This window comes from Sus scrofa, chromosome 7 (genome assembly GCF_000003025.6).
Source record: "Sus scrofa isolate TJ Tabasco breed Duroc chromosome 7, Sscrofa11.1, whole genome shotgun sequence".
Classification (NCBI taxonomy): domain Eukaryota; kingdom Metazoa; phylum Chordata; class Mammalia; order Artiodactyla; family Suidae; genus Sus; species Sus scrofa.
In genome coordinates this window covers 78,728,026-78,744,719 of record NC_010449.5, presented here as the reverse complement: position 1 = coordinate 78,744,719, position 16,694 = coordinate 78,728,026, and the positions used below count along the sequence as shown (strand labels likewise).

The following is a 16,694-nucleotide window of genomic DNA, read 5'->3' as shown; positions in this document are numbered from 1 at the left end:
TATTATATATCTGTATGTATATATATACCTTCATATAAATAAGAAAAATAGCATCAGCATAATAAAAAGGTGCCAAATATATGACAAAAGTAAAAAGCAAAGTCTTTTAAATATCTGAAAAGACATTGTGGTTTATTCAGAGAAATATAAAGAAAACTACAATAAATATACCTCTTTTCCCTTCAAATTGACAAAGATCAAAAATAATGTTGGGTTGGAGTTCCTGTCATGGCTCAGTGGCTAACGAATCCAACTAGGAAATATGAAGTTGCAGGTTCGATCCCTGGCCTTGCTCAGTGGGTTAAGGATCCAGCATTGCCATGAGCTGTGGTGTAGGTCGCAGACGGAGCTCAGATCCCGCGTTAATGTGCCTCTGGCAAAGGCCAGCAGCAACAGCTCCGATTAGATCCCTGGCCTCCATATGCCACGGGAGCGGCCCCAGAAAAGGCAAATAGACAAAAAAAATAGTAATAATAATCATGTTGGAAGTTCCCATCATGGCTCAGTGGAAACGAATCTAACATCCATGAGGACGCAGGTTCAATCCCTGGCCTCGCTCAGTTGGTTAAGGATCCGGCGTTGCCGTGAGCTGTGGTGTAGGTCACAGATGTGGCTCGGATCTTGTGTTGCTATGGCTGTGTATAGGTCAGCGGCTACAGATCTGATTCGACCCCTAGCCTGGAAACCTCCATGTGTCATGGATGCAGCCATAAAAAGACAAATAATAATAATAATGTTGGGAAAAACAGCAATCTCATCCTTTGCTAGTAAAGCATAAACTGGTACAACATCTATGGAGGACAGTTTGCTTAAAAACTATCAAAATCTAAAAGGCATTCTCTCTGATTCAATAATTCTACTCTTAGATATTTATCTGAGTAGGACACTTATGCATAAGAAAAATGATAGTTGTACAAGAATTTTGACTATTCCTTCTAATAGAAAGGATTGGAGCAATATGAATTCCCATTTATTAAAGACTAATTAGATAAATTATTGTATATACACAGAATGGAATATACTATATAACTGTTAAAAATGAAGATCTGTGCATACTGACATAAAAGTATTCTCAAAGTTAAAGGAAAAGCAAGTTGAGGAGTTCCCGTCTTGGCACAGTGGAAACGAATCCAATTAGGAACCATGAGGTTGGGGGTTCGATCCCTGGCCTCGCTCAAAATAAGGCTCCAGCATTGCCGTGATCTGTAGGTCAAAGACACAGCTCGGATCTGGCATTGCTGTGGCTCTGGAATAGGCCGGCAGCAACAGCTCCAATTAGACCCCTAGCCTGGGAACCTCCACATGCTGCAAGTGTGGCCCTAAAAGTACAAAAGACCCAAAAAAAAAAAAAAAAGCAAGTTGAAAGATATCTGTATCTTGATTTTCTATTATGTGAAGAAAGATTATGTAAATATGTATATATATGTTCATAAACACAATGTGTATTTCTAAAAGAAGAAAGAGGAAACTAGTACCTGGGAAAACAGAATTGTGTATCTAGGGAATGGAGAAAAAAGGAGATGTTTTCACTGTAGTAAATGCCTCTGTATTTTTAAAATTTCTTCCTATATGCCTGTATTTCATTTAAACAACATTTAATGTTAACATTTAAAAATTAATTTTAAAACTATTTCATTATGAAATTAGAACCAGGGAAAATTTCTTCATAATTCCTGTGATTCTTTGGGAAACTAGGAAAAGAACTATTTGTTAGTGGAAGAAAAAAAAAGGAAACTGACAACCCTTGGTGTAGAAGTAAAGACAATAAATCACATCATCATCGTGACACTTCTATAAAGCCTCATCTTAAACTTCCTTAATGAAAGCCTACATTGATCTCAGCTTATTTATAAACACTAAATTCAGCCACTGGGCTCATAAACTCATAATTTATGAGAAGAGAAACAATTTAGGTATAGCCCAATCACTGCCTACTGTTACTAACAGTTTCTCATTTGAACTTCACCCTAAAAAGTAGTTGACTGGGAATGTACAAGGAAAGGAAGAATAGTACATGAATAAAACATTATCAACTCTTCTGAGGATTTAGCTGTGATTGACGTCTGTTTTTTAATCCTATTCTGCATATACTTTTTAAAAAGTAACCATTGCTGGAAATATAAATTCGAGCCAAAGACTGAAGTTTTCACCAGATTTTTTCCATCTAAACATTATGAATGATGATTAAGTATCTAAGTTAGCACAAATAACCTATTCAACCTATAACGTACCTGCTCATAATGCGAATGTATTCCAAGATCTAATCCACGTACCAGTGGGGGTAGGAAAGGCAAATAAAAAGGAATAAAAACATAGTAACACATTCTTGCTTGCAATTAATATGTAAACCTGCTACAACTAAATATATGAATTTAGGTGCTCTCTGGGTGCATTACTCCACAGAGGTGGGTGTCTCCTGCTTTCAGAGTCAGGATGGTCTTCCATGCCTTTCAGACTCACTCAACAAAACATGGCTATTTTGTATATGCATAGGCTAACTATGACTAGAACAGAACACAGGGCAAAGAGCCCAGGAAACTCTGACAGGGAAAACCTGAAAGACAAGGCAGAGCTCTACTGCAGAGGTCTTATCAACCAGGCTATGGACTTTGAGTTTTATGTTGTGGGTAGAGGAAGCATAAAAGGTGCTTAAAGAGGAGGAGAGATGTTTAAGATGAAAACTCTTTCAAGCAGTGTGAAGGGACAAAAGGTGGGTTATGCTAAAAGACCTGCTCCTGTGTTGAGGATGAAGAAACCTTGAAGCCCAACCCCTAACTGCAGCTTCTCTGCAAACTGCTACAGAATGGCCCTGCTACCACCTCTTAGACAAAAGTATCCTTGGGCCTGGTAAGTGCCCCATGAGAGGCAGGGTTCTTCAGTGCAACTGTTGGAACTCCAAGTTCTAACTGAGAGAAGAGAGGAAAAGGTCCCTGAGAAGGCCATGGTGGTCTTAGGAAAAGAGTAATTCCAAAGCCCTCTTGACTGACCTCCATCACTCCCTGAAACCAGTCTACTCTGTCTGAGAGCAAGACAAGGATCTGTCCCCAGAACACACAATTGGCAACAACCTAACAGAAGACAACAAAAAACTCCAGCAATACCAACACCTTATCATGGGTTTTGTTTGACAAAACTTCCCTAGAGCACATGAGAGGTACTCTAAACATGTTTAGTGAGTGATGGATGAACTTATTAAATGCATCTCTGGACATCACTAAGAGATTTAGACCCAGTAAAAGATAATATTCCCTCCACCACTGGAGAAAATAAAGGAAAAAGTGAAGGCACAATGGTCTCCAGAGAAGACAGGGAGTGAGCAAGGGAATAACCAGCACAGACCTGTCTCCTGGCACCATCCTCTTTCTAGAGACAGTGAATGATTCCTCAAGGACCAAAAGACAAGCTCTACTTATAATCCATGGATCCTAAAGTGCACACATCCACTCATCTTCATCCCACCTATTTTTACTTTCTCTCCCAGCTATTTACTACAAAGAGTTTCTACTCTCAGAAAAACCTGCATGAAACCAACTGAGAAGCCTCTGTTGGGATTCCCTTCGCTGCTTCAGGAAAGAAGGTAATTTTGTTCTTAGAGGAGAAAAATATTAAAATATAGCTAGAGAATCTACATCTCTGAAAAAAGTCTTGTGTTAACTCTGCCACAGTTTTACACAAAACATCTAATATTTACTATATAACAGATATGGACAAGGTGCTTGCACTTTGTCAAATAATTATTTCATTCAACAGTATTCATAACAACTCTTTGTTATCTCCATTTGATGTCTGAAGAAACTAAGAGTTTCAAGAAATAACTGGCTTAGGAGTTCCAGTCATGGTTCAGCGGAAATGAATCTCACTAGTATCCGTGAGGACACAGGTTCGATCACTGGCCTCACTCAGTGGGTTAAAGTATCCAGCCGTGAGCTGTGATGTAGGTCACAGATGTGGCCTGGAACCCGTGTTACTGTGGCTGTGGCGTAGGCCAGCAGCTACAGCTTCAATTCAACCCCTAGCCTGGGAACCTCCATATGCCAAAGGTGAAGTCCTAAAAAAGAAAAGAAAAGAAAAGAACTGCCTTACAGAATTTTCCACAATAATGCAATGTTAAGTGCTGGAATTCAAATCCTGTATTCAAATTCAGTACTCTTTCTAGTATAAGACAAATGCCTACCACTTACCAGCAATGGATAAGTATACTTTCAAGGGGTTTCAAAAAAGTTTTTACAGTGAGATAGAGGGCCAAAGAGAGACAGAGACGGACATATAGAGAGATAACAGATAGATACCACTAACTAGTGCCAGGCATTTAGAAAATATTATTTCTGAAATCTTCAAAACACCCTCTGTAGTCAGTGCTCTTATTCTCTCCACCTTACAGAAAAGGAAACCAAAGCATAGAGAGGTGCTGGAAAGTTGTGGAGGCAGGATTCAAACCCAAACAGTCCCATTATGGAAGCTGAGCTCCTGCATGCAGCAGCCTCTCCATGTCAGTGAGGCAAAGGACAGTGCTCAGCTGGGCTGGGAACTGTCTGGGCTGGCTACTGAGAGAAGCTAGTGAGGATACCAGGACTCCACTCCAGTTTGGTTTCTGGGATCCAGCTTTGGAGAAAAAAAGAAAGTATCAGTCAAAAATATCCAGATTGGGAGTTCCCGTCGTGGCGCAGTGGTTAACGAATCCGACTAGGAACCATGAGGTTGCGGGTTCGGTCCCTGCCCTTGCTCAGTGGGTTAACGATCCGGCGTTGCCGTGAGCTGTGGTGTAGGTTGCAGATGTGGCTCGGATCCCGCGTTGCTGTGGCTCTGGCGTAGGCTGGTGGCTACAGCTCCGATTCAACCCCTAGCCTGGGAACCTCCATATGCCACGGGAGCGGCCCAAGAAATAGCAACAACAACAACAACAACAACAACAACAGCAACAACAACAACAACAACAACAACAAAAAAAAAATCCAGATTGTTAAACTAGTCAAAATCAGGATGATCACATAACATCCAGACATTTAGATACTAATTTACTAAGTTTAAAAGTGAAGCTTGTTTTCTTGGTTCTGTTAATCCTCTGTCTAAGCAGCTTGAGTACACAGACAGTCTTGGGGCCCTTTTGCTCCAGTTCTCACTACCTTGGCCACAGCACCCTGTAGCCACCCACAGGGACCTGGCCAACTTAGGATGACCTGTTAACACAGGCACTAAATTCTATCCTTAGGAGTTCATTAACAAAAGATGCATAACAAAACAGCTTAGCAGAAATATCTCTACCTTTACCCACTCAATTTTATTAGGTTTAGAATAAAATATTTTTACACATTTTCTATTTCGTGGAACAATTTTCTCTACCTTGTATTTAGAAAACTATTCTGAAAAGGGAGCTGTCCTGAATCCTGAATCCTGTCTTGAGTCCTTCTTACACAATTAATATATCACCCAGCAAGAGTTTCCATTCCAGGATTATATATCACTTCTAGATCTGCAAGTTTGTGTCCCATATACTCAGGGCATTCTTAGAATAACAATTAACATCTCTGAGATGAACAGGATTAAGAATTATATAGCACAATTCCCATTCTACATTTAAGATACTAAAGTTACAGATGTTAAATAACTATGCTAGATTCATAAATAAAGTTAGTTTAAAAAAATCAACAAAATATAGAACAAGTCTTTCCTCTTTTCCATTCTGCTGCCCATTTTTAGCAGCTAAAGAGATAATCGATTAAAATAGAATAGCTTCCGTTACCAAGAACATTCAACCTCTTATATCCCCCTTTCAAATGAATTTCATAGACTATCAATAGTCTAGTATCTTCAGGTAATACAAAGTTCTTAGATAAAACATTCCTATGAATTTTACTGACATTAGTTTCTAGGTTCACATGATATGAAAATCATTTTCATATAAATATTGTTTTCAGGCTTGAAACATATTTCTCTCAAAATGTCTTCTATGTATGGATATTTTAAGGAATCTTTTATTCTCTTCACTCTAATCCATGTGTTTTCCAAAGTTTCTATAATAAAGAGATTTTATAATTAGAAAAATATTTTTGGAAAAGAGAGAGCTGTTAAACAAGTTTAGTAAACAGCTACTATGTGCCACAACTATAATGAAACAATGAACTCAACAGCCAGAGTTCCTGCCCTCATTCAACTGGCAAAGATATACAAATAAGAAGCAAAATAACTTCAGATTTTTATAAGTAGTAGGAAGGAAATAAATAGAAATTTATAAATAAAAAAATGGCAGGAGAAGTACAGTGTTCAGAAGAACAGAATAATTAGGCTAGAAACTGAAGTATAGACTTCAGATAACATTTCCAGGCACACACCTAAAACAAAGAACTTGGTCAGAGAAGAACTTGGCTTATTCCAGGATACAGAGAAGGCCCATGTAAATGAAGGGGGAGAAGGGAAGCCATGACCAGGAAAGGGGGAGGGAGAAGTGAAAAAATAGTGAAGTAGGTGGAAGCCAGACCATTCAGGGGTCATGCCTCGCAAAATGGAGCCTGGATTTTATTCTAGGTTGGAGGAAGTTACTAAATAATGTTTTCATATGAGGAAATGACATGATCTTATTTACATTATTAAAAGGTCAGTCTGGCTGCTGTGTAGAGAATTGGTTGTAGAGAAGCAAAGGCAAGAGGCAAAGAGACCATTCAGCAGGCCTTTGCAGTAATCCAGAGAAAAAAATAAGGGTAGCATAAATAGGGGGATACAGGGCAAAGAGAGAGAAACAGACGCCTCAAGGCTCAAGGCATATTTTAGAAAGAGAGCAAATAGAATTACAGGCGAACTATGTATGAAGGATGAAAGAAAGAAGTGATATTAAAACATAAGAGAAAAAAAAGAAGGTCCTCAAATGTTTTCTCAATCATCCCTACTTCAAGTAATAAGATGGTCAAATAAATGACCATGAATAAATTGAGATTTCAGGAAAACCAGCAAAACAATAACAGACCAAAAAAACACAATCACTACTAAGCAACAAATTCCTTGAAAAATTGACTTGATAAAAGCCAGGTGTCACTTCTCTAAATTACTATTATAAACTCACGCCTTCGGAGTTCCCGTGTGGCGCAGTGGTTAACGAATCCGACTAGGAACCATGAGGTTGCGGGTTCGGTCCCTGCCCTTGCTCAGTGGGTTGACGATCCGGCGTTGCGGTGAGCTGTGGTGTAGGTTGCAGACACGGCTCGGATCCCGCGTTGCTGTGGCTCTGGTGTAGGCCGAAGGCTACAGAGCTGTGGTGTAGGTTGCAGACACGGCTCGGATCCCGCGTTGCTGTGGCTCTGGTGTAGGCCATAAGGCTACAGAAGGCTACAGCTCCGATTCAACCCCTAGCCTGGGAACCTCCATATGCCGCGGGAGCGGCCCAAGAAATAGCAACAACAACAAAAAATAAATAAATAAATAAATAAAAAATAAACTCACGCCTTCATAAAATGTTTGTTTTAACTTCTGAGACTCTATAATCTGAATTCATCAGTCATATTAAATCCTACCTTCTGCCACTTATGAGTAAGCAGTGCGCCAAATGACCCCATTAGTTTCTAAACATTCTACAAACAGACAAGCCAAATTTGGGGGGGAAAAAACTTCTTCAACAAAGACAAAAGTCCTGAACATTTTTATCCTAAATGAATACAGAGGAGAGCTGTTTTACAAATATGATTTTTTTTTTTTCTTTTTCAGCCATACCTACAGCACGTGGAAGTTTCAGGCTAGGGACCAAATCTGAGCCAGAGCTGCAGACCTATACTACAGCTGCAGTAATGCTGGATCTTTAACCCACTGCGCCAGGCTAGGAACAACTGGCACATCGACAGAGATAAGCCAGATCATTAACCCACTTTGCCACAGCGGGAAATCCAAATATGAGATTTTTTAAAGAAAATATGTTTTCAGTTTCCCTTCATGATATATATAATTGTTTGAAACTTAATCTGAGCCCCTTGACAGATGACTTTAAAAGCTAAGCAAAAACATAGAAGAGCTCATACATAACATGTCATTTTATATATATACACATACACACACACAGAGTACATAACGTATATTCTCCCCTTCCTCATCCCACTCTTGCTGCAGCCAGCAATGCCCTGTGGTAATACACATTAAAATAGAGATGGTCAGGGCATTTCTGTTGTGACTCATTAAAAACAAACCCAACCAGAATCCATGAGGATACAGGTTCGATCCCTGGCCCCACTCAGTGGGTTAAGGAGCTAGCATTGCCACCAGGTGTGGTGTAGGGTCACAGACACGGCTTGGATTTGGTGTTGCTGTGGCCATGGCATAGGTTGGCAGCTGTGGCTCCAATTCAATCCCTGGCCTGGGAACTTCCTATGCTGCAGGTGCAGCCCTAAAAAAAAATGCAAAAAAAAAAAAAATGGCAGAGATGGTCAGAATCTTGGGAGTTCTTATTGGACATAAGAGTGCCTCTTGACCTGAGAATCAAGTAATATCCTAAGCAAACCTGACGCAGAGGAAGGGTTCCAGGACACCACTACGTTCTCATTCCAGAGAACAGACCTAATTCAATATGGTCACATTACTGATGGTAATTTTATCTTTCAAGATACCTATCCAGATGGCCCTTTTTTGGGGTGCTGTTTTCTCAGGTAGTTTTCTCCAGCAAAGTTGACTGATTTACTTATGAAATTCATAGATAATTTGTAGATAATTATGAGAGAATAAATCAACAAGTTAAGCTGAAATATAGCAACTGTCTATTTTTAAATGACATCAAAAGTCCCATATGTTTTCCTATTTCAAAATCACATGATTCAACAAGGCACCTGCCTACAAACAGTTGCATTTGGTGACAATTCAAGGAGTACTTAGGAAGTGCACTTCTCCATTCATTAAAAAAAAAATTACAGAACCTTTATAAGTGCAAGAGTCATGTGCATCCCCAGTCAACACCATGACACTGCTCTTTGGCATAGCAATAATCTTAACCTACTCTTAAAAAATCATTTTCCAAAAAGAGAGCTAAGCCAATATATTTAGTTTAAAAGGACAGGAAAAGAGAATAAACACTGTAATGTGAGTCTACACTGCATCCTCCTTCCTGGGATAAGCTACATGAGGTAGGTATTTTAATCTATTTTGTTCATTGCTGTATCTAAAAAAAAATACCTAGCAAATAGTAAATACTCAATAAATATTAAATTAATAACAAATTAGAAAACAAAGCTCAGTTTCTTGTTTGGACAAATATAATGAATTCCTCTGCTATTCCAGGGATATTCAGCAATTTTAACCTTTCACAGCTCCCAGACACATGAACATCTCCAACACCCCCAGCAACTCCAGCACCATCACCGGCTTCATCCTCCTGGGCTTCCCTTGCTCCAGGCACGGACAGATCCTCCTCTTTCTGCTCTTCGCTGGGGTCTACCTCCTGACCCTCATGGGCAATGGTTCTATCATCTGTGCTGTGCGCTGGGATCGGAGACTCCACACCCCCATGTACATCCTGCTCGCCAACTTCTCCTTCCTCGAGATCTCCTATGTCACCTCCACTGTCCCAAACATGCTGGCCAACCTCCTCTCTGACAACAAGGTCATCTCCTTCTCTGGATGCTTTCTCCAGTTCTACTTTTTCTTCTCCTTGGGTTCTACAGAATGCTTTTTCTTGGCGATTATGGCATTTGATCGATACCTTGCCATCTGCTGGCCTCTACAGTACCCTACTCTCATGACTGCACGTCTCTGCACCAATCTTGTGGTCAGCTGCTGGGTACTTGGTTTCCTCTGGTTCCCAATCCCTATCATCATCATTTCCCAGATGACCTTCTGTGGATCCAGGATTATTGATCACTTCCTGTGTGACCCAGTTCCTCTTTTAGCACTCACTTGTACCACAGCCCCAGTAATGGAGGTTTTTTGGTCAATTATAAGTTCTCTCCTCTTATTTATTCCTTTCCTCTGCATCATGGGGTCCTATGCTCTGGTCCTACACGCTGTGTTGAAAGTCCCTTCAGCAGCTGGACGAAGAAAGGCTTTCTCCACCTGTGGGTCCCATCTGGCGGTGGTTTCACTGTTCTATGGCTCAGTGATGGTCATGTACCTGAGCCCAACATCTGAGCATGATGCTGGAATGCAGAAGCTTGTGACTCTGTTTTATTCTGTAGGGACCCCACTCATTAATCCTGTGATCTACAGTCTGAGGAACAAAGATATAAAACATGCCCTGAAGAAATTTCTGGGAATATAAAAATTAGAACCAAAAAATAATATTTGGGTGACTAGTGTATATTTCCACTTTTTCAGATAAAAAAAATTAAAGTAAATAACTAGTACCATTTTGAAAATTGTTCATCCTGTTATTGAACCTATTCATCATGACTGTTCCTAGAATTGTTAGGGGGAGAAAGGATTCAGAGACTATCCAACTCCCTCATTTTGCAGATGAAAAAGCTGGAGAATGGAAATTTTGAGTGATTTACTCTGATCATAATTTATAAATGCACAAAAAAACCTTTTTAAAAGAATTTCTCTTTTTACTTGTAAAGAGAGAATTACCTAATAAACTATAAGAAAGTATTGAGGTTTTGGCATTCAGCAGCCATCAGATATTTTTTCATCTAAGGAGAAGAAAATGTCTACATTACTGGTAGAAGTCTAAACTGGTACAATTTCTACTTGGGACATTACAGCCAATTGAACAGAATTTAAAATTCACATATCCATCAACCAAGCAATTGAATTTACTCCTAGATATTCAGTCTACACATAAATCATACAAATTAACTACATTGTTTTTAACAACAAATTACTAGAAACCACTTGAATGCCCATTTATTGAGACCTATTTTAATATGTATAATGTGTCCCTGCCCATGGAATGTGATGTAACATTTTTTAAATGAGGGAGTTTTAGATACACAGATATGGAACAGGTTATATTTGTTGCTAAGTGAATAAATTATGTATAGTAGGCAGTCATTTATTTATGCATGAGATTATAAATTTGTGTGTGTGATTTTTTAAAAAGATAGAATATATCCTTCAAAGGACAGATAAGAAAGCTAACCATAGCTGCAGTTGGAAAGAGGATACTTGGATTCAAGAGGAAGAAAAGACTTTGCACTCTCTGGTGTCTTTGGTACAAAATTCTATAGACGGAACGCCCACTGTAGCGCAGAGGGTTAAGAATCTGAATGTAGCAGCTCAGGTCACTCCAGAGGAACGGGTTTGATCCCCAAGCAAGCACAGTGAATTACAGGATCCAGCATTACCACAGCTGCCACACAGGTCACAACTGCAGCTCAGATTCAACCCCTGGCCTGGGAATTTCCATATGCCACAGGTGCGGCCATTAAAAAAGAAAGAAATTTTACAGATGATGATGATAATATCTTTATTGGTAAAATATTCTACTGTATAGCGCACAGAGAACTATATTCAATATCCTGTGTTAAACCATAATGAAAATAATATGAAAAAGAATTCTAAATGTGTTGTGTATAACTGAATCTCTTTATTGTACAGCAGAAATTAACACATTGTAAATCAACTATACTTCAATAAAATAATTTTTTAAAAATTAAAATACTGTGCTTTATTTTTATGAGATAGATTCCCAGGAATGTATTTTTGGATCAAAGAGCTGTACACATTACATATATTGTTAGATTTCTTTCACTCAAGGCTATATACAATCACATTTCCACTGTCCATACAAGTACTATTCACCTTAGAAGCTAATGAAATAACTTTAAATTTTGCTGGTTTGGTGGGTTCAAAGAGACAGCTTACTTCTATTATTAGCAATAGGTTGAGCTTTTTTTTTTTCTTATGTCATTGGACAATGGATTTTCTCTACTGTGATCTGCCTGTTGACATCTTTATCCATTTTTTAATTGTTTATACTTTGCTTTAAAAACTTTAATTGTTTATATTTTGCTTTAAAAACTTTATTTTAAATATCAACACCATATCTGTGAGTGTACTGCAAATATTTTTCTATACCATTTCATTTCTGTTTATAGTATCTTAACTAAAATTTTGTTACAGCAATGGGAACTATGTCTAGTCACTTACGATGGAGCATGATAATGTAAGGAAAAGAATCTATACATGTATGTGTAACTGGGTGGCCATGCTGTACAGCTGAAAATTGACAGAACACTGTAAACCAGCTATAATGAAAAAATAATTATATAGAAAAATAAATAAAATAAAAAAATAAAATTTGATTAAACATACTGGATACTTTTCCCTTTTAACTAGAGATTTATAAAGAACAAATACAAGTCAACTTGGATTGTTGAAAGAGAATTATTCTCAAGGATTACTCTCCTATACACCTCTTCATCGAAACAGAAGAAGACAGAGCTAGTTATTGGGCTATACAAAGGCAATTCATGAGCTTGGATAAATTCTCATTTCACAAAACATGACTGACGGCAAGATCCAGATTATTGCCAAGTAGACTAGACGTGGCAGGGATTGAGACTGATATCACTACAGAATATGCAATACCTGTCTGCATTTTACCTGAACTCCCAGAATTGGGACCCAGGGAATGAAATATGTATTCTATGGTGGGTATGAAGGTACAGAACAGAGCATCAGTGGGTCCACGAAACATAGAGAGTAACAGTGTGGAAAAAATGAGCATTATGCATATAAAGACATGAATGAGCAATCACAAGAACAATGGAATACCCAGAGCCACCCATGTCGATGGGATAACGCAGCAGATGTTCATATACCAATCATTAGTCATGAAAGAGAGGCAGTAGCATCCAGTTGTGTGCAGGGAAATACAGCAGAAATGAGCAAAGCAGCAGAAGGAGAGTGTTGGACTGTATATTGATAAATATGTTGTGGGCTGTGCAGGAAACATACAAGAATGCAATCACTGTTCCAACAACTCATCAACACAGGCTCAAAGAACAATGGACCCAAACACTCATGTCCAGGCTTGAATTCTAGGTGTGCCAATTACAAGTTGTGTAATGGCAGAAAGTGACTAAAATCCTCTGAATCTCAGTTCCCTGTATGTAAAAGGTAAAAGTTAAATGTAACATTTATAATTTCCACAAGCCATTTTACTGTTAAATCCTAGACAAAGAGCATTTATTTTTATGAGAATTACCCATATTTTTGCCTTAGGCTGAGAATGGTTTAGCAAGAGTTATACCAGAAGGGTTAATGGTCAGTCTTTAACTCACAACTGAACAAAGCTAAAAAGAAAGTATTAGAAATTGAGGCTGATTTACTAAATAACTTACTTTAAATCATTGTTAGGCAATAAAATCAAATACAGAAGATAGGGCTATCAACAGACAGTCCAAAGTACTCTCCTGGAACCAGCCTTGCCTGAGCCCATCATGGATTGGGAAGTTTATAAGAACTGGGTCCATGGCTACTCTGTCCTGGACTGGCACAGTAGGCAGAATAATCACAACCGAAGACATCCATGTCTTAGTCTCTAAACCCGTGAATATGTTACCTTGCATGGCAAAAAGGACTTTGAAAACAGGATTGAGTTAAGGATCTTGAGACAGGAAGACAGTCCAGGATTATCTGTGTAGCCAGTCTAATCATAAAAGCCCTTATAAGTGAAAGAGAAGCAGAGGAGAAAGAATCAATGAAGATGTGACAATGGAAGTAGGGGTTAAATTTAGAGAGAAATTTGAAGTTATTACACTGATGTATATCAAGATGGAAGAAGAGGGCAAACCAAGTAATGCACTTTTAGAAGTGTTAGAAAAGGGAAGGGAGGAGGCTGATCAAGATAGCAGAGGAGTAAGACGTCACGCTCACCTTCTCCCACAAACACATCAAAAAAACACATCTGCATGTAAAATGACTCACATGGAACATCTAATGAATGCTGGCAGAAGAACTTAAACCTCCAAAAAGGGCAAGAAACCCTTAACATAACCAGGTAGAACAAAAGAAAAAGAGAGAGAAAAAAAAGGAATCAGGACAGGACTAGCATTCCTGAGAGGGAGCTGTGAAAGAGAAAAGGAACCCACACCCTGGGACACCGCCTAACCTAACCGGAGATCAGCCCAGATGGAGGGAACCTCAAAGTCGCTGAGAAAAGCGCAGCAGGTGGCCTGAGGACAAAGCAGAGTGAGAGCCACACAGATGATCTGCACCACCGGCCAGGATGCCACAGCCTGAGACTCTCAGGCGGGGACTGGGCACTGAGACTCAGGCTCCAAGGGTCAGTCCAGGGGAGAGGACTGGGGTTGGCTGTGTGGGGACAGCCTGAGGAGCTAAGGAGCCGCGCGCCACAGGCAGGGGAGCGGTATGCTAGGAGCATGGGAGTGGAACGCCACAGCAGAGGGAACCCTGGAGAAGGTCTGGGCCCATAGGAGAAACAAGGCACCACTGTTAAGGAGGGTGAGAGGAGGAGGGGCAGATGGTCATAGGAATCTCCCTGCACTTGAGCACTCAGGCTCTCAGAGGGCAGAGCACCTATGGTGCAGGCTACAGGTGGTGAGGAGCCACTTGCTTAGTCTACGGGAGACCGGGAGACCAGGGGCTTCTTGTGCAGGCTCCGGGGGCCAGGAATTTCTTGTGCAGGCTAAGTGCAACATGGGGCTATGTGCAACATGGTGCCCCTTGCAGGTACTTCTTGCATGATTTACAGACAGCAGGGACTTAATGTGATGGTCATCTCAGAGGCCAGAGGGAGGCATGGCCTGCCATGACTGAGGGGCCTGTGAGTGGGCTCCACCTGCAGGCCCAGTCACCTCAAGGGTCCACAAAAAAAAAAAAAAAAAAAAAAGAGGGCTCTGTAACCGAGCTTCACATGATGTGGCTCTCACCCTACAGGTAACACATCTGCCCCGTGGCTGCCACTGCCAAACACTCTGGACAATGCCCCAATGCTTGATCATTATCCTTTCCCAACACCCTACAAATAGAAGCAGCTGGTGCAGCACCTCCTGTGGGGGCTAAGCAGAATGAGGTACTTCTTGTAGGGTCTACAGGTGGTGGGGGCAAACCACAGCAGTTATCTCTGACTCCAGAGTGGGCGTGGCCCACCATCACTAGTGGTCCCTGAACAGGCACCACCTGCAGACCCAAGCACTTCAAGGGTACTACAGAGGAGGGCTATTGTGACCAAACACCACCTGTTGTTGCTCTCGCACCCCTGGGAGCACACCAGCCCTTTAGCTGCCACTGCCAAATGCTCTGGACAGTGCCCACACACTTCATCTCTGTCACTTCCCAGGATCCTGAAACTAGGAGCTGCCTGTGCAGCACCTGCTCTGTGGGCTAAGTGAGACAGGGTGCTCCCTGAACTGTCTGCAGGTAGCAAGGGCAAAACACCACAGTTATCACTGACTCCAGAGGTCGGCAGGGCCTGCTACCACTAGGGGCCCCTGAACAGGCACCACTTGCAGCTCCAATCCCCTCAGAGGAGGGCACTGCAATCAAACACTACCTGTTGGGGCTCTCACTCCCCTGGGAACTCACACACCCTGCTGCTGCCACTGCCACATGCTCCGGGCACCTTGGAAATCTGCCTAGGCTCATTACCACTTCCCAGGGCCCTGCAACTAGGAGGAGCCCGCACCACCTTCCTGCAGGTCCTTGCTGCTCTTAAGAGCCCAAAAACCAGGCACTGACTACTAACCCTATCCATTGCCTCCTTCTCCCTGGACACACTCAGCACCCTGGGGATAACAGCCTGCTCACACCAAACAAAGAAACAACAAACATTTGAATGTTTTCCCACACCAAAAATAAATAGTAACCCCCCACAAAATACAAAGGGGAGCTCTTGCATACAAGTAGCCCTCCAAGACTACAGTGTGGCTTCCCTAAACTCACAGAAAAAGAAAACCATAAGCAAGGTGAAGAAGCTCAGGAACCAGTCCCAGTGAAAAGAACAGAATTCACATGAAGCAGCAAACAATGAAACAGACCTCTGCAGTCTGACAGACACTGAGTTCAAAAGGGACGTAGTGAAAATACCGAAGAAATTAAGGCTGAATATCAAGGAATTCAGAGTGGATATGAACAGTAATGCAGATTCCTTTAGACAGGAACTAGAAAATATAAGGAGGAACATAGAGAAATTAGAAAATTCATTTGCAGAGACACAAACTGAGCTAAAGGCAATAGAGAGCAAAAGGAATAATGCAGAGAAACGAATCAGTGACTTTGAAAACACATTAATGGAAATCACCCAATCAGGACAGCAGACAGAAAACCAACTGAAAAAACACAAAAGCAACATGAGAAATCTATGGGATAACAGAAAGTGGGCCCATCTACGCATGATAGGAATTCCAGAGAAGAAGAAAAAGAAAAGGGGATTGAAAACCTATTTGAAGAAGTTATGGCTGAAAACTTTGCAAATCTAAAGGATACTGATACCAAGATACAGGAAGCACACAGGGCCCAAAACAAGTTGAACCCAAATAGGACCACACCAGGACACAGTATAATAAAAATGGCAAAAGGTAAAGACAAAGAGAGGATTCTAAAGGCAGCAAGAGAAAACCAAAGCATTAATTATTACGGAACCCCCATTAGGCTATCAGCTGGTTTCTCTACAGAAACACTATGGGCCAAAAGGGAGTGGCAAGATATATTCAAAGTTCTGAAAGGAAAAAAAAATTGCAGCCTAGAATACTCTATCCAGCAAGAATATCATTTCAAATAGAATGGGAAATAAAGAATTTCTCCAACAGACAAAGGCTAAAAGAGAA

The 16,694-nt window shown here is 40.6% G+C and overlaps 1 protein-coding gene across 1 annotated transcript; it reads left to right on the top strand.

Annotated features, from left to right (window-relative positions):
* LOC100524879 (olfactory receptor 11G2-like) lies at window positions 9,273-10,222 on the top strand. Its single transcript, XM_013997676.2, has one exon. The coding sequence runs from the start codon at window positions 9,287-9,289 to the stop codon at window positions 10,220-10,222; it is 936 nt and encodes a 311-aa protein (XP_013853130.2). The 5' UTR covers window positions 9,273-9,286.